At 44.2% G+C, this 24487-nt stretch overlaps 1 protein-coding gene across 1 annotated transcript in view; it reads right to left on the minus strand.

The window, feature by feature from the left end:
* Window positions 1–2231: 2231 nt before the first annotated feature.
* LOC138958639 (chitin synthase chs-2-like) overlaps window positions 2232–24487 on the minus strand; it is a 66408-nt gene continuing 44152 nt past the window's right edge. The window contains exons 14-29 of the mRNA XM_070329852.1: window positions 23764–24213; window positions 22672–22976; window positions 20741–20834; window positions 20152–20315; window positions 19500–19579; window positions 18535–18643; window positions 17855–18008; window positions 17112–17325; window positions 16427–16627; window positions 15599–15999; window positions 15047–15328; window positions 8277–8510; window positions 6527–6695; window positions 4995–5101; window positions 4044–4363; window positions 2232–3591 (exon numbers count right to left, since the gene is read on the minus strand). Of these exons, the coding sequence (XP_070185953.1) occupies window positions 2691–3591; window positions 4044–4363; window positions 4995–5101; window positions 6527–6695; window positions 8277–8510; window positions 15047–15328; window positions 15599–15999; window positions 16427–16627; window positions 17112–17325; window positions 17855–18008; window positions 18535–18643; window positions 19500–19579; window positions 20152–20315; window positions 20741–20834; window positions 22672–22976; window positions 23764–24213 (4185 nt within the window). The 3' untranslated portion in view covers window positions 2232–2690. The remainder of the gene's footprint in view (window positions 3592–4043; window positions 4364–4994; window positions 5102–6526; window positions 6696–8276; window positions 8511–15046; window positions 15329–15598; window positions 16000–16426; window positions 16628–17111; window positions 17326–17854; window positions 18009–18534; window positions 18644–19499; window positions 19580–20151; window positions 20316–20740; window positions 20835–22671; window positions 22977–23763; window positions 24214–24487) is intronic.

A 24487-nucleotide genomic window follows, 5' to 3' on the forward strand; every position in this document is an offset into this window, starting at 1 on the left:
TTCCTAAAGTTTGTTTGATTACAAGAATAATTATATAGATACAATTCACGTTTTTGTTCAAATAGCACCAGTAATAAAATAAAGCGCAAGAAAGAGTACAAATAAAAGGACATGAATATGTTTAGTTCTTGGATGGATACGTCCGAATAAGAACAATAAACAAGTCGCGTAAGGCAAAAATACAACATTTAGTCAAGCTCAGTCGAACTCACAGAATTAAACTGAACGCATTGCATTTTTTTGCGCAAGACCGTACACTCGTAGCATCGTCTGTCCACCGCTCGTGGCAAAGGCAGTGAAATTAACAATCCAGAAAAGCGCGGTAGCGGTTGCGCTGAGTAGGATAGCACGCTTTTCTATATCTCTATTCTTTTTAACTTTCTGAACGTGTTTTTAATCCAAACATATCATTTCTATATGTTTTTGGAATCAAGAACGGACATGAAATAAGATGAAATTGTTTTTAAATCGATTTCGGAAATTTATTTTTAATCATAATTTTTATATTTTTAATTTTCAGAGCTTGTTTTTAATCTGAATATGACATATTTATATGTTTTTGGCATCAGAAAATGATGAAGAATAAGATAAACGTAATTTTGGATCGTTTTATAAAAAATTTATTTTGATTACAATTTTCAGATTTTTAATGACCAAAGTCATTAATTAATTTTTGAGCCTCCAAGCTGAAATGCAATACCAAAGTCCGGCCTTCGTCGAAGATTGCTTGGCCAAAATTGCAATCAATTTTATTGAAAAATGAGGGTGTGACATTGCCGCCTCAACTTTTACAAAATGCCGGATATGACGTCATCAGAGACATTTATCGAAAAAATGAAAACACGTACTGGGGATTTCATACCCAGGAACTCTCATGTCAAATTTCATAAAGATCGGTCCAGTAGTTTAGTCTGAATCGCTCTACACACACACACGCACAGACAGACACAGACACACACACACACACATACACCATGACCCTCGTCTCGATTCCCCCTCTATGTTAAAACATTTAGTCAAAACTTGACTAAATGTAAAAAGAGAAAAAGTCCCCAGAAAGAAAAGTTTTTTTCCTTCCAAAATGAGATCATTCAAGCTAGTAAAATCTGACTCGGAGACGACATTCTACCGTACCAGTAGGTGTTTACATTTAGTCAAGTTTTGACTAAATGTGTTAACATAGAGCGGGAATCGAGACGTGTCTGTGTGTGTGTGTGTGTGTGTGTGTGTGTGTGTGTGTGTGTAGAGCGATTCAGACCAAACTACTGGACCGATCTTTATGAAATTTTACATGAGAGGTCCTGGGAATCATATCCCCGGATGTTCTTTTTTTTGATAAATACCTTCCGGCTTTTTGTAAAAGTTGAGGCGGTACTGTCACACCCTCATTTTTCAATCAAATTGATTGAAATGTTGGCCAAACAATCTTCGACGAAGGCAGGACTTCGGTATTGCATTTCAGCTTGGTGGCTTAAAAATTAATTGATGACTTTGGTCATTAAAAATCTGAAAATTGTAAAAAAATGTATAAAACGATCCACATTTACGTTCATCTTATTCTTCATCATTTTCTGATTCCAAAAACATATAAATATGTTATATTTGGATTAAAAACAAGCTCTGAAAATTAAAAATATAAAAATTATGATCAAAAAATAAATTTTCGAAATCAATTTAAAAACACGTTCATCTTATTCCTTGTCGGTTCCTGATTCCAAAACCATATAGATATGATATGTTTGGATTAAAAACACGCTCAGAAAGTTAAAACGAAGAGAGGTACAGAAAAGCGTGCTATCCTTCTCAGCGCAACTACTACACCGCTCTTCTTGTCAATTTCACTGCTTTTGCCACGAGCGGTGGACTTACGATGCTACGAATGTACGGTCTTGCTGAAAAATTGCATTGCATTGGCATTCTGTGAGTTCGACAGCTTGACTAAATGTTGTATTTTCGCCTTACGCGACTTGTTTTTCTCTCTTGTAAAAATGCAGTTTTTGTTGTTCTAGTTGTTTTTGTTGTTCTTTCTGTTGCTGTCGTTGTCGTTTTCATCGTCTAGAGTAACGTTCTTATTGTTTTCCTTCCTCTTTATCTCACGACATAACAATACAGATCACAGGCACAGATTTCGTTTGAGGTCATACCAAAACAAACAAATATACGAACATATCAAAAATATTATTCAAAATAAATATATATATATATAACTCATACACAAGTAAATAGTGTAATGACTTCTCAGATTGTGGTTGCATTTATTGTAGTATTATCACAGTAATTCGGAATGGAATAATGTTAAAAACATCCGGCAAAATCAGTTACATACATAAAGCCACAAAGCGACTTTGGTGAATGAAAAACAGGCAAGTTATGAAACAGAACTCATTGACAATGAAAAATAAATGTCAAAATATGCGAATCTCTGTTAAACCAAAATATTGAGATTGTATTACAGATTCTACAAACACTAAACAAATAAAATAAAAATTAAATCACTTGCATTTGTTAAATTGAAAACTGCTTTCACAACATCAATGTCCCGTACTGTCATTACGGTCATCAAAACGTCCCATGATCGTCTCTCTTTTAAATACAGTCATCACATCACGGGAGCTATGCCGCATACTTTATCAGCGTAAGCGTACTGTGATTGCATTTCGTTTTCTGCCACCAGTATCATATCAGACTCATCAAAAATTGAAGACTTCAGACGGACCGGACTCGTCATATTGTCCACTGTACGCACCGCTGCTGCGTCGGCTTCCCCCACGGTTGTGATGCCTGGGGCTTCCTCTGGGGCTGCCACCACCAGCGTACCCGGGGTAGTCGGCATGAGGGCTGGTAGGGTCCAGAAACTGACCGCCACCTTCTGCTGCCGCTTGCTGGCGTCCTCTGCTTCTTCTGAAACTGGTTCGAGGGGACGGGCTCTTCAGGCTGAGAAGTCCCCCTGAGGAGGTAAAGGCAGTCTCAGCCATCCTCTCCTTAGCTTCCTCTTCCTCCTCCTCTTTCACTTCTTTGGCTTCTCGCACGAGGTTGAGGAACTGGTGTTTGCCACCGCGCAGCTTGGCGAAGGCACGGTTCCATCGTCGCTTGGCCTCCTTAGAACGCTTGAGGATGTGGTCCTTGTACTGGTCATCTTTGGCCATCTTGAGGAGGGTGTGCCGCTGCCTTGTCGGCAGGTTGCCGAATTTCTCGTTGACACCCGCCTTGAGCTCCACGGGGCTGTTCTCCGAGGTGCTCTCCGCCCTCAGCTGGTGCGCCAGCTTCTCAAAGTTGCGCATAAAGGCCCGGCTGAGGGTCTGCTCTCTCGTCACTCGCTTGGCCCTGGCGTTCAGCTTGCCCCACAGCTCGCCGCCTGACCTTTTCCGGGCTGCCGTCCCCACTGGGGTGTCGATCTCTTCCCCGTAGTCCGCCTCGGGCTCTGCAGGGGGCGTCCCGGGGCGTATGGCCTGCATCACGCGCACCAGGTCGATGGTCTCCTCCACTGTGGGCTGCTCCTCCTCGCTGTCTGTCTGCATGCCCAGCACCTGCCGCGTCAGCTTCCTGAATTTGATCTCCGTGATGGAGATGATGTGCAGCATGGTCGAGTATCTGTGGACGTACAGAAAGTGAAGTGACAGCTTTTGATAGCTCTGTATTTTTGTCAAGTTGTGTTTGGACTCTGATAAGAGGAAAGGAAAATAAGATAAGGAGAGAACGTTCTAGCCTGGCTCTGAAGCTGGCGGCAAAGACGGTCTGAGTACAAGCTAAATTACTGTTCTACCGTGCTTGATTTAAACTGCAAAATACTGTTCTGAACGAGTACATTAGTAATGGTATTAGTGTTAGTTATCAAGCACATACTTGATAAAAACCCATCTTTTGCTCGCACATGGAATAAAAACAATGTAGGGAACTACAACGCGATATTAAGAAGATAAATCAGCGTGATGGCACTACAGTTTAGGGGAGGGTCTCACTGCACTAGCTGCTCCACATCTGCCAGCAATCATCTATCCTCCTTAAACCTTAAAAGCATGAAATCACTCTGCTCACGCACTCACCTGTGAAACAACATGGCCAAGAACTGCAGCGTGAGCATGACGCCAAAGACGAGGGTGAACGTGACAGAGATGGGCTCGATCTTCTCGCCAGTGAAGGTGGTGTTCCTCCCACAGGGGATCTCCACGCTGAGGTTGGTGGTGTTCTCCGAGATGATCTGCAGGCTGCTGATGAGGACGACGAAGAGCGTGTTGGTGAGGAGGAAGGCCAGGCTGACCTTGTTGCGCAACTCCAGCAGTTCTTCTCGAACGGCTTTCTCGTGCTTGTCGTCCTTGTCCAGCGGGAACAGGTACTTCCCGATGAAGCTCACCCAAAAATTTTTCTGTAAGAGACGATTCAAACCCAGTTACCTTGACCCAGATGAACGCGATGAACGTGACACGGAATTCATTTTCTGTGAGAGACAATAATTTACACCCAATGAAATTGACCTGTACATTTTGAGTTGAAAAAACAATTATTGCCCGATGAAGTAGACGCAGACATCCTTTTGTTAAAGATGAAAAGGAGATTTCCGACAGATAAATTTGAACCAGAACTTAATCTTGCGTGGAAGATAACTTCTGCCCAATAGACTTGACCCAGAAATCTTACTGTGAATGACAAGTACCGCCCGATGAACTAGAAACAGACATCTTTCCGTGATAGACAATTAACGCCGGAAAGACTTGACCCAGAAATCTTTGTGCAAAATACGATTCCTGGCCGATGAAGTAAAGGATTTTTTCTGCCTGACGAACTTGCCTTTGAGAGAAGAGGATACCGGCCGGTGAATCTGATCAAACACCGTTCCATGCATAAAAAGTACAAGATACGGGCTAGTTAAAGCTGGCGATTGTTTACTCGACAACTCCAATAGACTAGATATACACACACACACAAATCTATAGTCGTACCATCATTGTTTCAACCCTACAGTGCATTTGTTTTAATATGAAAAACAGACTACTCACCTCATCGTCATCGATGAACTCCTTCGCTCCTGCTCCCAGGTTTGCATCTTCCGCCCACATTGGGTCCTTCAGCTCGTCGCGAGTCTCCTTCTCAAACACTGGATTCACTGCAAACATGCTGCACGTGTCAGGCTTTTCACCACGAACGAGTAAGAGCATTTACCCAAAACTCTTTCTCTATAGAACAATTACTTCCCCATGAACTTGACCAAGACATCTTTCTAGGAACGATATATACAGCCCGATGAAGTAGATGACATACAATTATTTTTGTGAACGATAATTACCGCCCGAAAATATTAAGCAATTATATATAGGGAACGATTTATCATTGGCATGCATTCATTGAAACTTCGAGGTCATGAATTGAGGGATTGAAGCCCATTTGAACCTATTTCAAAGACGCTTTTTACTGGCAGAGACTGGTTAAATGTATATACATGTACACTGGAAGCAGGTGTACCACAATGCGTTTGGGCAATTTGACCAATCAAAGAATCTGTTTCATCCTAAACCCAAACTTGGTTGAATCACAGTCAAGCGTTATTGCCCTTGTTGCTCTCTCTGGTGACTGACCTCAATGGGAAACACGTACAGCTGCAAGGAGACAAGTCTGTGTTGTTTTCTCTTGATAGATCAGTCCTTCATGGATTGTTTCACTGATTGGTCATTTTGTTTACCAGCGTATTTAGTATCTGAGTTGTGCTTAAAATTGTGCAACTGCATACTGACTACAGACACTTTTCAGTTGAAGTCATTTGGTCACATGCACCATTACTAACTAAGACGAGTGGCCATGTTTGAGGCAAAGCGAGTAATCTAACTGCACAATGCCTGAATGATGTGTGACCTCCGCACTACCAGGGGCGGAGCAGTTAAGCCAGAGGAGGGTGGGGGTACATTTTAGTGAAGTTGAAATCCTCACCTTGCTAGAAAAAAAAGAAGCAAAGCAATGAGGATCAGTTCAGCAACATCCGTTGACGGCTGAAGTTCCCCCGCAAAAGCATCCGAAAAAATAACGTGCTGCCCGCCATGTTTTTTCGCCACACGCGTGCTGCGCAAAGGTTTACGACAGGGGGGGAGCTGTCGTAACTTTACGGTGAACGTAGCGGCGCAAGTTTCACTACGCTCGCGTCATGCCCACCACGTTTTCATCTTACGTTGTCCGTAGGCTCTGCGCAAATGCGTAAAGCCGCTACGTAGCCGACAAGACCTCGGCCACTGGTGGGGTACAGGGACAACGCCCCGTTGGGGGGTCTGGGAGGCAAAGCCCCCCTGAAGCTGAAGAATTTAGCTATTTTATAAACAATTTGTGGCTTATCCTTGATTTTAAACATGATCAACTGGTGTCAGCAGCCACTGATTTTGGTGTTTTTTTCACAGACAGAATCTTTCCTTTTATTTTTTGGACAGCCGGGGCGGGGAGGTTCCGGAACCCCTGTAACCCCCCCCCCCCTGCCCTCCCCATAATCCGCCAGTGATTACCGTATGCTATCGAAAGGTAGGCCTACTACTAGAGAAAATCGTCCAACCTTTTTCTTTGGCGCCTTCAAAGAGTTCAGGAACAGCAGAGAACTTCTTGGGTGAGTCAAGGGGCGGTGAGGCGGGCGGTGAGTCCTCAGGCAGCTCACTGATACCCCCCAGACTGTCGCCCGCCATAGAGGTTGCTACAGTCATCTCTGTCACCTTGCTGTCCAGTATCTGTAGAAGTAAATGGCGTTACAGTGACGACAATTATCTGACGTCATTGATCTCGCCTGATCAGATTGTTTGCCAACGATGTGAAATAACGTTATGGTACTTTTAATTAAAACTTACATCCGTCTTATTACCCGTGACCTGTTTGTTGAAATAACAAAACAAAAAATAAACGTTTCATTAGGGGAAGGGCCCCTAATATGGACCACTTTTTGTTTATTGCTGATAACTAGCTTGTTTTCTTGCGAAGAAGTTTCATTTTGTGGTTGGTAGTCCTTCTCTCTTAGTTTAACCGTTAGGCATAATTAGAGTGAAATAGCTTTGATAGACCTTCAGCAAAAATTAAATACAGAAAAAAACACAAATGGTCCATATTAGGAGCCTGGGCGCCTAATATGGACCAGTGAAGCGGCCTTCACGAATCACTGTATAAAGCCCCCTATACTTCAAAATAACATGATACAACTTAGTGTGCAAGTCAGACTAATTCAAATAATTATGCTTTAGATTTAGCTGTTTCGGGTTGATGAGAGCATTATTTGAAGCACAACAGGAAACTGAAGAAGCTTATCAAAAACAGAGTGAAACAAGAAATTCCTCCGAGGTAGGAAAAACACCCCCGTTGGTCAAAGGGAAATAACCATTCTCACTGCCACCAACTGAGAAGGTTATTTCCCTTTGACCATTAATATCTCCCTCTATAAGTCCTTGTAGAATCTTAATCCACCAATAACTCCCTAACCGTGTGTTTGACTGGTCCCAATTTTTGTAAGGACCGTCTCAGGAATGTATACAACCTGTTCACCAAGTTTGGTGACGATCGGTCCGTTCATTCTTGAGATCTATATGCGAACACAAACAAACAAACACATGGAGCGAATCCTATACACACCCCTATACCGGGGGTGTACATAAGTGAAATTATCAACTTCCACAAAAAAAAGACTATTTGTTATATTTTTTTGAAATCTCGAGGGCTAGTTATAGGTTATTTTCAGAAAGCTTCTTAATGAATTAATTGAAATTGCCTTTAGTTTTTATTTTCTTCGATTTGTTGAAGGTGGTCCATATTAGGGGACTCGCACATACTTTGAGGTTTTGCTATTATTTTTTGTTTGCAGTAGAAACTCGGGGTACACACTGTTAAAATGTAACAAATACTGTCTTAGCTGTCGTATATAGCCATTTTTGTGTTATGAAAGCTTTGGCTGTGGACAGAAACGAGTCCGTTTTAGGCGGCAAATTTAGAGTGAACCCTGCCAAAAGTGAAAAAAAGAGAAAAAGCCTAACGGTGTTGAGGTTTGTGTTTCTGCAACTGTTTTGACATGTGCAACTTATCCAGAGAGGGTGAATAAAGCTAATGAAATTGTTTTGAGCGCTCTAGCGCCGTTAGTTTGTCAGAACAGGAGGTGGTCCATATTAGGAGCCGGTCCATATTAGGAGCCTTTCCCCTAACTAACAAAACTTAGTTGTTGTTTTTTTATTCTGAATTTTTTAACTTTAGCAGTCTCTCTGCTTTGGGATTTCCGCTTAGGTATTGTAATCCGGTAATCTGAGTAGGCTAACATCACAGAATCTCTGTACCTCAATACTCTGCATGATGGTCTGAAACTTGACATCGTTGGGCCCGGCGCCTTCCCTGGGGCAGCACAGACAGCGGAACAGGTTGCCGAAGGAGAAGGAGTAATCAGAGTCCGCGTTCTGGGTGTCGGCCAGGCGACTCAGGGCATCCGTGATGAAGTTGCTGCCCTGAGGTTTCTTCCCTGCTGGCCCTCCCTGCTGGCCCTGTTGAGGGGGAGGGGGAGCTGCTGACTTCACCTGTGTGACAAAAATTGGAAGTGAGAATTTGATATAAGAAATGTGTGTTGGCGGTCGGTTTTAACGCATTGTTCATAAAGCGCAAATTTGATTGTACTGGACGTTGAAGACACCTTTTTTTTCCCATGACAACGCTCATGTAAATGTGTGATAATATTGTTCGTGATAATTGGAAGTGAGAGTTTGCATTAGACATGTGTGTTTGGCGGTCGGTTTCAGAGCACTGTTCATAAAGCGCAAATGTGATTGTACTCGACGTTGAAGACAGCTCCCTTCCCACGAAAACGCTCATGTAGATATGTGAGCAAACTAGGAGGTAATGATACCTTCATTTACGTGTAAACCACCGCAGACCTGTCCAGGCTTTTACATGAGACAAGAGGATTCTTCCAGCCAGGCTGTTTCTTGTACAAAGCAGATTGGCATACGTGTCCGTTACGAAATCTATTCAGTATAAATTTCCGCTCTGCACAGAATGCTGCTAGACTGCATTTGGGACGAGTGTTTCTCAAAAAGCAGAGTCTTAAAAGGAACTGAATATATACGGTTAAAAACTGACGAAAAGGCGTGAGAAATGGGGAAAAGAGAGATCCGAACAGAAATATGCAAGCTGAAACTGAAAAGGCTAAAATGATAAAAATCAGGGTGAAAAACACACAATATTACTACTATATTATAATATTATAAGAACAGTGAAACGTTAGTTGTGGAATGGATGTTCAACGACACTTATACATTCTTGATAATTATACAACAATTGTAAACAATATATAAATAAAATCTTCATCACCATCATCAAGTTTGTAAGTCTCTTTTTTTTCTAGTAGATGACATTTTTCATTCCGTTCTGAAAAGAAAAAAGTCCATTGCACCGGACTGCCCTTTGCACTGCCATAGTATGCTAAAATCCGTAACAGATACTTGTGAATGTTTTTGGCTTGAATGAAATAATATGCTGAAGATATGTTTACCGAGTAGCTAAACGTGGGTTAACACATTAGCGCACTACGCAGGTGCCTGTCTCACACAAGGCCAATGACAAGTGATGATCTTTTACTGCCACTGCAGTACTACAAGTCAAAGACATTTTTCACCCACACAGGAATTGTCATATCATCCTCATTAAATGAAAACATTTTCTGGACATTCGGCTTCGCAACAACAAAGGGATCGGTTATGAAGATGACGAAATTGGAAGCAGTTTGAACCTCAGCTGCGTTTTATTCCTTGAAATCAGACACCTGTCGCAGTCATACCAGCTCTCTCTCTCTCTCTCTCTCTCTCTCTCTCTCTCTCTCTCTCTCTCTCTCTCTCTCTCTCTCTCTCTCTCTCTCTCTCTCTCTCTCTCTCTCTCTCTCTCTCTCTCTCTCTCTCTCTCTCTCTCTCTCTCTCTCTCTCTCTCTCTCCTTGTTCTACAGCACGCCGGAGTGGTGTCCTTAATTTGATTGCATTTAAATTCAATCTTGAAAACAAGGAAAAGTTGAAATATGTAGAGGTTACATGCCGAGTCTCAGTGATTATTAAAAATAATGGTCGAAGTTAGCGGATCATGAAAAATGCGAGCTTCAGCGAGCTTTTTCATGACCGCGAACTGAGACCATTATTTTTAATAATCACTGAGACGAGGTGTGTAACCTCTTTATTCCTCATTTCTTCAGTTATTCAAAGAAAACAGGAGTTTTTGTGCGAAAGTTTGATCGAATCCGAATCACTCAACCAGTCAACCTGCGCAGGCGATCGACTAATGCGCGGTTGTATAGTTCCGTGCAAATCATTCCATTCTGTTTACACTTCTTGTCAGTTTCCCTGTTTTGGACTAAAATCAAGTACACAGATATGCTGTTATTCTGCTGTGGCGGTAAAGGCAGATATTGTGTGTTCTTTTTATGTTTTAGTATCGCAGTTCAGTTTTCTGGGGAAAATAGTGTATGAAACCGCTTTATGTTGTTTAAATTGATGAGATGTGTGCATTTGGTTGCGTGTGATCTGTTTATAAAATGAAATATTGTTAAAAACTGACCGGCGGATTGCAGTCAGTGTTGTCGAAGAAACTGCGTTAAAAGAAGGGGAACTACTCTTGTCGCTAGAGTATGAGTTACTTGCCTTGGGAATTTGCTTGTGATGAACGGGTTTGTGCACGGCAGATCTAGATTCAGAAAACAACCGAACTCATGGATTTTATATGGAGATTCATGTGTTCAGGCCTGTAGTTGTTAATTTAAATGCGGTATGTTTGTATTGTTTGCTCCAGAAATGTATACTTCGTACATTAGAGCGTTCGGAACTTTTCAGTCGCAAAAGTAGTACCGAAACAGAACAGCTTCTCAACCCATTGCACTATCGAGGATTCAGGCTGTTGCTGGCTCGTTATTTGTTTGGTTGCTGGGTCATTATCGAAAAATAACTAGCTCTACAAGTTTACAGAGGTAAAGAAGCAGAGGGGGGAATAAAAACACCTGAAACACAGATGATTCCAGAGAGAAGGGAATATGACAGTGATTGCGTTAGCTGTTTTATAAACCGCAGTGGACTAAAATATAAGAAGAATACATCCAACGAAGCCGGTCTCTTAAGAAAAAAAACCTCGTCAGAATAAAATGCAATTCGGCTTCAGTTTCATATGAAACACAATCAGATGATGAATTATTTTTCGGCATTTTTGAATTATATTCGGTAAAATACTGGACATTTCGCGAACACTTTATGACGAACAAGTAGTTTTGGCCTTGTGCTAAACAGTTCGTTTTCGGCGCTGTTTTGAAATACACTTGCGTGGGTGCCTTCTAGCGCAAACGCAATACTGCAAGTAAAAACTTGATTTGTCTCCATGCTGTAGGGGACGCAAGCAATACACCCCCCCCCCCCCCAACCACCCAACCACCCACCCCCACCCCACCCTCCAAGCCATCACCAAAAGCCGCAGCAGGGTACGCGCAAGCGTGCTTACAGGTTTTAAATGACTGTAACAATACTGCTGGAGCAAATTAAAAAGTCTACACATTCTAAAAAAAAACACGTTTCTAAATGTCCATGCGTGAACCAACTGCTGTATCTGGTTTACAAAACACCAGAAGTACTTTTTGATTACTTTTCATATGTTGAACGAGAAAATATGGACAAATAAAAGATAAATTCTTAACTACAAACAAAATTAAACAAATATTGTGTGATCTTTAAGCTTTTAATCAACTGTATCTTTATGACAACCGGAAAGAAAAATAACATTAGAACAATATAACAGGCACAATTAACACTTTTGTCCATCTATAATCATATTCAAGACAGATATCCCTATTTCACGTTCGTTCTTATGTGCATAACGCAAAACAAAAGCAGGGTTCAAAGCAATCCTCAAGGCATTTTGGTCAAGCGGTGCTGAAAAACAGACACAAAATAAAACTGCTTTACAGGTTGCTTGCGGGCAAGATACCCTTCTGGTTGCAGTCCTGGGGGTAAATTGTAAAACGGTATCTGAAAGAACAAACAGTAGTTGTTATTACGTTTGTGCTGATAATCTTCGTCTTCTAATTCTTCTTCTTCTTCTTCTTCTTTGCCCTTTCTTTTGTCTTTCAAACCCCCTTGGGCTGAAGCCTTAGATTAATTAACCTTGGAACCTGAAACTCGCAAACACAAAATAAACAATCGTTTAAAAATGTTTGCAAACAAAGGTAAACAGCGTAGATGGCAAACCTTCTGCAGGCACTTTATTCCATGGACACTGCCCAAAGCGAGAATTCTGCCATTCCATGGCTGCAAGGCGTACAGAGTTCGCCACAAAACAAGCGCTGATACTACGCAGGTAACGAACTGTTCAGCAAAAGGTCTATTATCGTAAGGATTTTTAACTACTCTCACAACATATTATTATCTTCTTAAGCATACGGTAAAAAAAAAAGTAAATTTTAAGGGGCTTAGTGTCCGTCAGGTCTTAACTGCCTATATTGGACATAAATTGGTTTATACGATTCGAGTTTTACGCCCTCACGGCTTTTTGATGTTTGCGTGTTTAGGTGGTATCAGCCATCTGCACTTATGGTAGAATGACCAAGATCTTTAACGTGCCATTGTGGTGACACGGGGGTGGGAGATGGATACCGTCTCTGGGTCTGCACATAAAGTTGACCCGTGTCCGTCCCGGCCCGGATTCGAACCAAAAGCATACGGATCCAACGCTTCATGTTATACATTGGGTCGGCAGTCGGAGAATTACAGGTTGAAGACCAAAAAATCGGGAGAGGTACAGAATAAAGTGTACTGTGTGTATAGGATGGCCTTTTAGTTTTCTCTAATATTCCTATCTCTATCAGCATATGTCGATGCGCTAGCCCTTCTTCTTCCTTTGTAAATGATTTATTTTCCAGGCTAGAGTTAAATCATCGTTTTCCACCAAATTTCTTCAAGGGATCAAGGCCGTAAAGCATGAGGGTGCACGAGGCCTCACAGCTTGAATTTAAACATAACTTCACAACTATACAACTCTAACATTACTTAGATTTAGAGACAAGAAAAAGCCCACCACTTTCTCTTCACCACCTCATTTTCTCTTGCCCGCTGGCTGTGGCCTCTAAGGTTCTCTTGTACCAAACCGCCTCCTGACTCTGCATCAGATTGCTTGCGCTGGCATCTGCTTACATAGACCCACATTAAGTCACCACCGAGTGGTAGACACAGACGACATTTGGTAGCACTGACTGCCAGCTTCACGGTAATGCGTACCCCTAGCGCGGCTCTGCTTGGGTGGGAATGTTCTGAGCAAAACACTATGTGTTACTCCATACCCCCCGCCCTCCATGGAACTTCTTAACCCCAACCAATTGGGGGGTTTGCCCAGTCGGTAGAGGCGCTGGCTTTCTTCTTCTTCTTCTGCGTTCGATGTTGGTGGCCGTGCTAGATCCTCAGACCAGTGGCTGCCAGGAAGTCCGCAGTCTTGCGCAGTTCGTCGGCAGGACCCCAGAGTTTGGCTCCAACACTGGTCTCTTCTTGCCAGAACTTCTGGCGTATTGTCTCTAGATGGGGGCAGTTCTGGAGAATGTGCTCCGGAGTTTGCTCTTCCGAGCCACATTCACAGTGTGCGTCATCCGCAAGGCCCAGTCTCTTGAGGTGTTTCTTCAGTCCACAGTGCCCTGTCCTTAGACGGAAAATGGTGGTTTGGCTTCTCCGGTCTAGTTTGTTGATGGGGTCTTCCTGTGGGTTGTAGTCTCCGTTTCTCTTTTTCCAGTTTTCTTTCTTCTTCCGTTGTAGAAGAGTCTTGGCTTCTTTGTACGAGGTGGAGTTGTGTGGTTGGGGAAGTCTCGCACCTCCTTTTGCCAGCCTGTCCGCTTCTTCATTGCCGGCAATGCCGACATGAGCCGGTATCCACTGGAGCACCACCTTGTTGTCGAGTTGCCTGGTGGGGAGGTCAGTGGGGCCAGACAGAAGGGACTGGAGGGCGGACAGGGAGTCAGTGAGGAGGACGATGTTTTGCCGACTGCGGTCTTCCCCTGCTGCGTGCTCTGCTGCAGTGATGAGGGCGTGGAGCTCGGCCCTGTAGTTCGAGCTCAGGTCACCAGCTGGGACGGAGAGGGAGATGGTGGTCCCGTTTGGGCGACGGATGTAGACGCCACTGCCTCCATTCCTTACGGCGTTCTCTGAGGAGCCGTCTGTGTAGACGTGAGTCCAGGTGCAATGTGGGTAGCGGTCCTGAATCATCTCCATGGCGAGGGCCTTCTGGACATGTGGTGACTGTTCGCCCTTTGCTGTCAGTCCTGGTACATCTGTTCTGACTTCATGGAAGCTCTTGCGTGGGGCCCAGACGTCTGAGACGAGTGTCTCACAGCAGCTGGGGTCAGCTTCCAGAGCTTCAGCATACTCCGTTTGGAGGTCCTTGACCTGATGTTTGAGGCTCTTTCGTTTCAGCCTGTTCTTGGTGCCCTTGTTGAGGTTTTGGCGCTGGCTTTAAAACCGGTTGTTACTATCAGCGTGGGTTCAACCCCCAAGTTCGGCGCGGGATGTGTGTCCCAGAGTCAACTTTGTGCAGACTCTCCTCGGTGTCCGAACACCCCCGTGTGCACGCATGCGCACGATAAAGATCCCAGGGTCACAGCGAAAGCCTCAGGCCTTGGAAACACGAATACATGCATGCAAAAATATGAAGCCCGGGTGTCCGTTCGGCCAACAGCCAATAAAGTAACCATTTCAGCACTGACCCAAGACGACCCAACCCGGTCCCTAGCCCACTTCAGGTCTCCTCTAGCAGCCGGCAGCTAGCTGTCTACATCCCCCCCTGCATTTTTATTTTTTATTTTCATACAAAGCCGGGTTTTCCCGTGTAACATGCCCCTAATGGCTTTGCCGTGAGGGCGTAAAACTTACATTTTCTCTCGATGCACACACACACACGCACGCACGCACGCACACACAGAGCCCGCACACACACACACATACACACACACACACACACTCACACTCACATGGCACGCGCACACTTGCACAGAGCCCCACACACACTCGCACACATAGAGCCCCCTCCCACACACATACACTTAACACTATCCTACCTCTCTGGTGCCCCAGGAAACAACATGCAGGTTGGCCAGGGAGTAGACGAGGAGCAGCATGGACATGGAGGGGATTGAGACGAAATAGAGGAAGCCGTGCAGGACGGCCGTGCACTCCATGGGGTGGAGAAGGGCGGTCACCAAGAAGACCCCCACCACCCCCACCAGGAAGCTAGTGGACACGGAGCAGAAGCCGTTCTCCGCCGCCCCGCGTATGATCCCCACCAGCGCCAGCATCATCAGGATCGTGTAGAAGATGGAGAGAACTCCAGCGTATGCCAGCTAAAAACAAACGACCAAGAGCGTTCAAATCATGACGGCAAACAACCCCATGAGAAAGGTGGTAGACAGAACCATGCAATGATTTGAGTACAGCAGCATACAAACAATATCCTCCGCAACAACAAGGACATTAAAAGGAAAATGGTAATTTCAGATTTCGCCGTGTGGAAGTGACATCACATACTGAAAGAAGAGTGAGCATTTGAGATTCATTCAGCGTGGACACGAACCCCACACGGGGCTATATCAAGAAAAATAACCATCACTCACCTGTGTGGCAGAGTCAGCCTTGAAGCAGAGTACCACGAAGATGAAGATGGGAATAGCGTTGAGGATGAGGCCTGCGTACAGAGGGATGGAGTCCTGAGTAGCATTGGCAACAGCCCCGACGATCAACAAGAAGATGGTACCAGGAGTGATGATGCCAGACCCCAAGAGTAACAGCTGATAGATGATGTACAGCACGGATATGTGCTGGTTGTTCTTGGTGGTGTTCTTCCAGTCGCCGAGGAGGTCGATGATGTTGGCCATGGTGGAGGGGGTCCAGCGACGCCTCTGGTTGTAGAACTCGTAGAAACCTTCAGGGGCGTAAGTGAAGGAATCCGAAGCGGCACAGTACTCCACGCGATACCCTTGCTGCAGGAGTAGGGTGCACAGCCACCGGTCCTCGCCTACAACAGATGGTTATAGTCTTCTTCTTCTTCATTTGCTTCCCTGAGCTTTACACTCTCATGGTGACAAAATGATGAAAGTTTTGCGTGCCACACCGTTTATTTAACCTGTCACGTAGACAGCATGACGCCGTCCTCGAAGGCCTTACACTCTTGTTCAACTGTAGTCCTATACGTGTTGTCCTGAAGAAGCCTCCACAGGCAGCAGTTTGGTTTTAAAATTGAGCTGTCTTTGTTTTTGTGAGTTAAAGGTCACTCTGTGTTTTTTTAAACAACTGTAGTTCATTTGAATATATCGTTCTCTGATATATTTGAATTTATAAATGGTTTTGTCAGTCTGCGACACATTTCTACTTATTTCTCTACTTTTGTCCCAATAGTGTTGTGCTGAACGACTGAAGATGCTGCAAAAACTCAAAGTACCAACCTTGGTCGTACTGCACGTAGTGTCTGGCCTCGGTGGGTGGCGTAGTGTATCGCTTCATCACGTTGTCGTCCATGAGGGCGGAGCCACGAAACAGACTGAAGCAGCCAGGACTACAAAGCACGCAGCCCAGAATGTGCTCCGTGGCCTTCTGCAGCCAGTGGCTCACGGCGTACTCGAACTTCTGGTACCACACCATGGGACCTGTGGACAGTAAGACTATAGATGCTGACGACGAGGTTTTAAACTGTGGGCTAAGGCCCAGTTGTTTTCACTTTATAATAATGTTAATTTCATGAACATGTAAAACAGAAATTGAACTTGTGAGAAAATATCGAGGACAAAACTTTCAGGAGGAGACTGTCTCATTTTATAGCCAGGACTAGTGTAGTTAGGTTTGATCTCACACATGTGTAAATGTTTGAGTGTTTATCGCAAACAATCTGTAGAGGTCTTTTGTATGCCACAACGGTGACATGGAGGTGGGTCATGGATACCGTCTCTAAGACTGCACATGTAGTTGACCCGTGGCTTGGATTCGAACCCATGACCCGACGCGCGTCGACGACAAGTTCAGTGCTCTTACTCTACCAACCGAGCTACCAGGCTCCCAACTTGCACATTTCTCTCATGCATTATTTATTATTTCTGAGATGTAAACCCCACTTTCCACCCACAATCTACTCACCGCTTCCAATGGGATGAATCCTACCGCAGGCAGCTCCCAGCTCCGGAGTCTGCTTCATTCTGTCCACAAGGATCTGCACGGCTTCGGGCTGGAAGTCCACATCGCCATCCAGAGCCAGGAGATAGGTGTTGTCCGCTTTCAGCTTCTTCCTCGCCAGTGACATTCGCTCCTGGCTGATGAGCTTGTAGCCCAGGAAGTAGTACATGTACATCACCTGCGAGAGACATCAGTGACATTCTGCATTCGTGCTCAAACTGATGACTTTTTGTTAATTGCTAAGAGAGAAAAACTTATGAGAAAGTAGGGAAAGCTCTAGATAACTTTCTGTGAAATGGAAATGTGATTGCATTAGTTGTGGTTTGATTTTGCAGTCGTTAAACCTCACTTTCCAGGCAGAACAATGGCGTTTTCCTTCCCTTTTAGAGCCGCAACATGACGTCGACTACCATTTACACGGAGACCTCACTTTAAAAAAGGTATATATATGTTACATGGGTCAATGAGGCTCTGTCACGCTTGCAACAAGTGCTTCTTGGGTCGCGTGTGATTACGTTCAACGTGCGCGGAGCTAAAAACAAACGGAATATATTATATTCTAAGGTTACAGAAAATAAGTCTCAGACTAAATGAACATTAACATATCAAACGATATCTGCAGTTTTCTTCTCAATTCCAAAAATCCAACAACTTAGAAAACGCACAATGCACCCCGGCCATGTTTCTACGTAAAGGTGAGCGCCTACCTGACTCCATCGCTTTCTGTGTCTGATCTTGGCCTTGTCCTTGAGGTGAGCGGTCAGCGTGTTTCCGCCGGGAAGACTCCACACCAGGCGACCTCCGTAAGGCGTGGGGATCTTACGGGGCTTGGCGATATGCAGGTCAGTGTTGTGGACAGCGCTGCACATAGATAACAGATGAGATAAGATGTTGGCGCGATCTGTAAGTATAACAGAATGGACGTTTACATCACTCTCACCACCATCAATACCACTGCCAATATGTCGAGCCAAGGCTGTAGTTTTTCAAATGTGTACAATGCGTCTTAATATAGAACAAAAAAGACCCATCTCCCCGACCCCTAATTCCCACCACCGTCAACCCCCATTCCCCTCCCCACACTCAGCGCTACGCTAGCTATCTGGCAATTTCTGTGCTAAATTAATATCGCAGATTCACATCAGTGTCCCTACCCCCCCCCCCCCCCTCCTCTTCTCCACTCTTATTCCCATCCACCTGTCCTCCCACCCCGACCATCAAACCCCCCCCCCCCCACCACCACCCCCCCCCCCCCCATCCAAGGTACCTGGCTGCTTCTGTGCTTAACAGATTAATATCGGTCTCAAATATGTAATGAATCCATCCAGAAACATCCTCCATTTTGCAGAAAAAAAGCAGCCAGGCTGTAGAAATCCCATTTACCGACCTGGCAGAAGTGTCGATGACCCTGACGAGCTGTTTGACGAAGTCGTTTGCGGCGTAGTCAAACTGGTCGTCTGCGTGCGCCTGGAAGGCGTCGTCAAAGAACACGTGGGCTGAAAGGAGAAGTGACGGGAGTTATAAGGGATAGTTCTCCCCCGAAATTGGCATATGCTGCCTGAATGGCGGGGTAAAAACGGTCATACACGTAAAAATCTACTCGTGGAAAAAAAATGAGTAAACGGGGGAGTTTCAGCCCATGAACGAAGAAGAAGAAGATAAGGAATGGTCCACCTCAAATCCCAACAAAAATGACACAAATCGCATCAGTACATGTATATTCTTTTTCTGAGCCGGAGATCAATTAACAAAGGGAGGAAAAGCGCCCTCAACACTGTCAGGAGTAAGTACGAGCTACATGTATGTGGATCCAGTCTCTTCAGTGGCAATTGAATGGCAAACACCTCGCAACAAAACTGTTTCAAATCATCCCAAGGGGTAAACATATCGGTTTGGAATAATGAAATTACACACCAGAATACCTTAAAATTAGTTGTTTTTTGATCGTTCAATTATTTTAAAAGCTATGTTAAGGTGGTCAAGTATTGGGATTTCCCGAGAACATAGCATTTATATTTGCTTCTTCCTTATACATTTACGACCCTGACAGCAACGGAACCTGCTGGCACATGCATTTGCAAGATTCCGGATATCTTCACGTCAAAAAAGTGAGAAAACGTTTTCAAAAGGGTGTCGTAGGCAGGATGCATTTTTAACTTAAGTGACCAAAATCGAATCAGCGGAGATTTAAATGCTAGGCGAGATGAGGTCAAATTAACATTGGGTAACCAGTATTCCGGCAACGGCGTCAATAAGAAGCCTAGAAATCAACAAACTATTTTTACTCACTAACAAGGCATCTTTCGAACCATCTGTGCTTAGCTTGCAGTAAAAGCAAGTACGATGTCTTACCTTCGAACTCGTAATAGTCTGGGTCAGTGATGTTGAAAAAAAGCTGGGCGTTCTTTCGTGCACTCTGATCTGCGTCAAGCCTGCACAGAAAGAACAAACATGCACAACAAACGTTAAAAAAAATAGTCTGTTCAATCCACAAATGGCCACACGGGCGACACAGACATGAATTCATTTCCAGCTATTGCTTTGGCAATACAAAAGGTATGACGGAGACTTTTGTTACGAGGGTCCTGATTTGGCCTATATGGTCCGCTGGACCCAAAAAGCAACAACTAACTGACTAACTAACTTTTGTTACGAGCAACTCGAAGCTGGATTCATGTACATGGCTGTGCTGATTTCTTTTCTCTTTATATCTACTTCTTTGCGTCTCTCCAAACACGCACCCTCGTTATACATAGGAGTTATTCTCCAGAGCTGTGTACAAGTGGAAACCATGTTACAACGTTGACATTTCTTTAATTAACTGAGACATTTAACCGTACAAATTGATTTCATTAACAAATACTGGTTTCATATATATCCTTGTCCTGCAGATAAAGAATCAAAAATACTTGCACATTCTGTTTGTCTACGTTCAAAAATGCATGTCACAAAATGGTACACAGCTCTGGATAATAGCCCATGGATTCACTCCCTCGTTCCATACCTAAATACAGACTTGAGCATCATGATCATCTCGGTCTCAGACTCGTGCCACATGGTGGCACAGATGTAGATGAGTGGCGTGGTGTCCCTGCGAAGCGCTGACCTCGCCTCGTCCAGTTCCAGACCCCCCACGTCATGGACTTGGTCAATCCACTGGCCGGCCAGCTGGACACAGGACAGAGTTGTAACGGAAGGGTCAGTTTTATTATAGTTATCAATTTTTGTCTTTCTTTGTGTGTGTGTGTATGTGTGTGTGTGTGTGTGTGTGTGTGTGTGTGTGTGTGTGTGTGTGTGTGTGTGTGTGTGTGTGTGTATGTGTGTGTGTGTTTCTGTGTTTCTGTGTCTGTGTCTGTGTGTGTCTGTCTGTGTGTGCTTTCGTGCGTGCGTGCGAGTGTGCGTGCGTATGTCTGTGTCTGTCTGCGTCAGGTGCGTTTAATTCAATTCAACACACACATACAGACACGTACATACACCTTCTCTCTCTTTCTTTCTATCTCTCTCTCATTTTATGACAATGTAAGCCACACTACAAGCGTGATGGCCTGTAAACATATTAGAGCTAAGACAAGACAAAAGTAGTTGCGGATTACTGTGCGTTCAGCGGGATCGTCTTCGTCACGTCTTCTGTTGAGCATCAGTGAGCCATCCAGGAGAACTCCACAGTACAGCGGCTTGGAGAACAACCTGAACGAAACAATTGAAGCACATCCTGCAGAAACTAACAGACCACAAAAGAACTCGAACAAAACTTGAATACGCTAGTAGCGTAAAAATTAAGGGTTATTGGACGTCCTTGTTTGGCTAACATTCATATTCGCGTATACTCCTGACGATACAAGGACAGCCAGTTTGGTTAGAGACAAAATGGAAATCACAGTATTGCTCAAAGGCGTTCAGAGAAATGCATTATAGCTATCATCATGACTGACATGTGTTCCCTGGCTAACTACAACAACAGTCTGATATCCTCCTGGCAGCTACCTCGCACTGCTGTACGATGAAATAACTCATTTTCTTTACACAAACAGAAGAATTTTAACTTACAGATGGAAAATGTAAGTCCAACTAAACATTTATCGTGATAGATCAATTTAAAAGCACAGTAAGCCTCCCGTAAACCATCACAGAGCTACCCGAGCGTCTACATTTAGTACAAGCATACTTCCATTTGAACGCTCATCGAACGGGAACATCCTGGCTGCTTTCTGTCGAGCGTGAGAAATTTTCAAAGAATTTATTTTCGTGGACTTGGTCCGCTACAACAATGGCGCCTCGTTTTGGTGCTGGACGGCTGTTATGAATACCGGAAATCATGCCCGAACAGTAAGCCTCCCGTAAACCATCACAGATACTGTCAGGCTTTTACACACAGTACAAACACCCTTCCCTTTGAACGCTCACCAAACGGGAACATCCTAGGTGCCCTACGTAAAGAGCGAGCAATTTTTAAAGAATTAATTTTGCAGATTGTCTCGAACACCTTTTGGACCCATCCTGAACTCAGGTCAAACATGAGTTACTTCCCTTCGGGTCTCATTCTATCGATGTAAACTGGCGATAGCCGTGAATCGATGATTATCAAAATGTTTTTGGACCGTGGTGCGTTTTTGCGCCAGACCTAACTTTTAAAATCTAAATAATAAATTGACAGCTTGTTACACAAACATTCTTTAATCATAAAAGAATTCTATTTTCATGAAGACAAGATCAGTACAATTCGAAGTTGTGAAAGTTTGAAAAAAGAAAAGCCCGGAAGCAGGGTCACGCAAGGGTCGTAGCAGACGACGGTTTATGCATATCGCCGTTCCTCTCAACAGTCAAAAGCCATCGCTAGAGTTCTTGTGAACCACAGCCGTTTGTTTCGTGCATAAAAACGTGCAATTGTAAATAAGCTCACATCGAGTCGCATTCAAATGACTCCGTTGCTGCTAGCTTTCCACTGGGAGGAAGCGACTCGAATTTCCCAGCGATGGGACAATAAAGTAATGAAAATGAAAAAAAGAAAATGAAACTAACTGACGACTACATTGTGAAAAAGGGAAACTGGATCACACGGGTTCACGATGGCTCAGGGGTAAGATAAACCATGCAAAAATAAATTCTTTGAAAATTGTTCGCTCTTTACGGAGGGCACCTAGGATGTTCTCAATCGGTGAGTGTTTAAATGAAAGGGTGTTTGTACTGTGCGTAAAAGCCTGACCGTATCTGTTATGGTTTACGGGAGGCTTACTGTGCCTTTAATAATTCTCCTAAAGAGTTCACACTAATCATTTCTAAATACTCACAAGAGCCGTCACTAACTAAACATTTATAATGAAAAATCAAATAAATCTCTAAAAGGGGTCTCACAAATCATCTATCATTTTTTACAAGAGTCAGTTTCTTAAATACTCTACTGTCAAGTGAATTTATGCAATTTACACATTATAAAGAGCATAAAGTATAGACGCAAGATTCCGTGGCATTTTCTCCAGTTAATTGCTAAAGAAATGCCACTGCCCATGAGCAATCATTAACTCACTTGTCTGTCCTGGACATCCTCTCAGCACGCGGGTTCCACACGTGGCCACAGATGTACAGCAAGCTGATGTAGGCGGCGAATCCTGCAGGCACCCAGTAGACAATGGTGAAGTCTTTCAGGAACTCGCCGATGTGAATGCCTTTGCCCAGGTTCACCCAGGGTACATTGCACCCGAGAACGGTCATGAAGTCATCGGGGTCCACATAGGAGGCGACCAGAAGCACCAAGGTGATTGGAGGAGTCAGTGCCAAAGGCATCACGAAGCACGGGATCTGCAGTAGCACCTTGCACGCTGACTTGGCCAGCTAAACAAGGGACAGAGAAATGTGATAGAAAGCGACCAGAAGCACCACGTTGACTGGGAGGGTCAGAAATATGGACCTTGCATGCCATCTTGGCCAGCTAAACAAGGGACAGAGAAATGTGATAGAAAGCGACCAGAAGCACCACGGTGACTGGGGGGGTCAGCACCAAAGGCATCACAAAGCATGGGATCTGCAGTAGCACCTTGCAGGCTGACTTGGCCAGCTAAACAAGGGACAGAGAAATGTGATAGAAAGCGACCAGAATCACCACGGTGACTGGGGGCGTCAGAACTAAGTCAAGTTACACGGGACAAGTAGTAGCACCTTGCACGCTGACTTGGCCAGCTAAACAAGGGACAGAAAACATGTCACGATGTGACAGAAAGCGACCAGAAGCACCACGTTGATTGGGGGAGTCCGAACTAGGGAAGTCACGAAGCACGGATTTGTTGCAGCACCTTTCATGCCGACTTGGCCAGCTACATAAGGATCAGATAACACAGGGCAAAAGTCATGTACAAATACACAGGCGAACCTTAAGAAGAAGATGATAATGCGGGGACTAGTAATAAGCACTAGAGTGACTGGAACTGTTTGCACAAAGGGCAGTGCAGAACATAATGACGAACGTTCTTGCAAACGTTGCACTGTCGAATATTGACAACGTCTATCTGACTATAGTGGAACCCCCTCCCCTTTTTTTAAGAGCCCCCAATTCAAGACTCCCTCCCTTTTAAGACCCTGTTTTCTCAGTTGTTCTACCCATAACCTCTGTAAATGTAATCACCTTGTAGCACAGAATGCTGCAGAAAACGTTCAAGGCCGCCACGAACAGCGGGTAGTAGTCGTGACACGTCATCTCGTCCACGAAATCCAGTGACGTGAACAACGAACATTTCTCGATTTGACCAGCAATAAATCTCGGCCCAGGAATGTCATAAAAGAAGAAAAACGATCGCAAGCAGTTCTCGCTCCCGTAGCCGAAAGCCAGGGCCGGGTAAACGATCGTGAGGATGATCTTCCACAGGGAAGTCATCAGGGTGATCTTGGTGCGTCGTTTTTTGATGGATCGCTTGAGCACAGTCAGAAAATTGGATTTCTTCGGAGTGTTCGTGTTGTTTTGGTAGGTGGAGTCTTTGGGTGTGTGGGCGTTTAGATCTCCGTTGAGTTTTGGTGCATCTTCTGGCGCCGACTCGTCCGTGCTTTGCGTTCGCTTTTTGCCTGAGTTTCCTCTCTGCTGGAGATAGAAAACATTGTGATGTTTTATTTTCTGCGCGGAGTATGTTTGCTATAGTTACCGGTTAAACTGGAAAACTCTGGAACATATAACCTACAAAGATCATGGAACGAAAATGTGCATTTAAAATGAAGCACACAAATTAAGCAGAAATGTGTCTTGAGTATTCGTGGGTGCTGTGTCATAATTCAGTAATTCAGAGAAACACCTGGGTTTTTTTTCTGTCAGATGTAAACTTCCAGCTTAATTCTTTGCAAGATTGATTCAAAATGGA

The sequence above is a fragment of the Littorina saxatilis genome, linkage group LG2 (assembly GCF_037325665.1).
Source record: "Littorina saxatilis isolate snail1 linkage group LG2, US_GU_Lsax_2.0, whole genome shotgun sequence".
Taxonomy (NCBI): Eukaryota; Metazoa; Mollusca; class Gastropoda; order Littorinimorpha; family Littorinidae; genus Littorina; species Littorina saxatilis.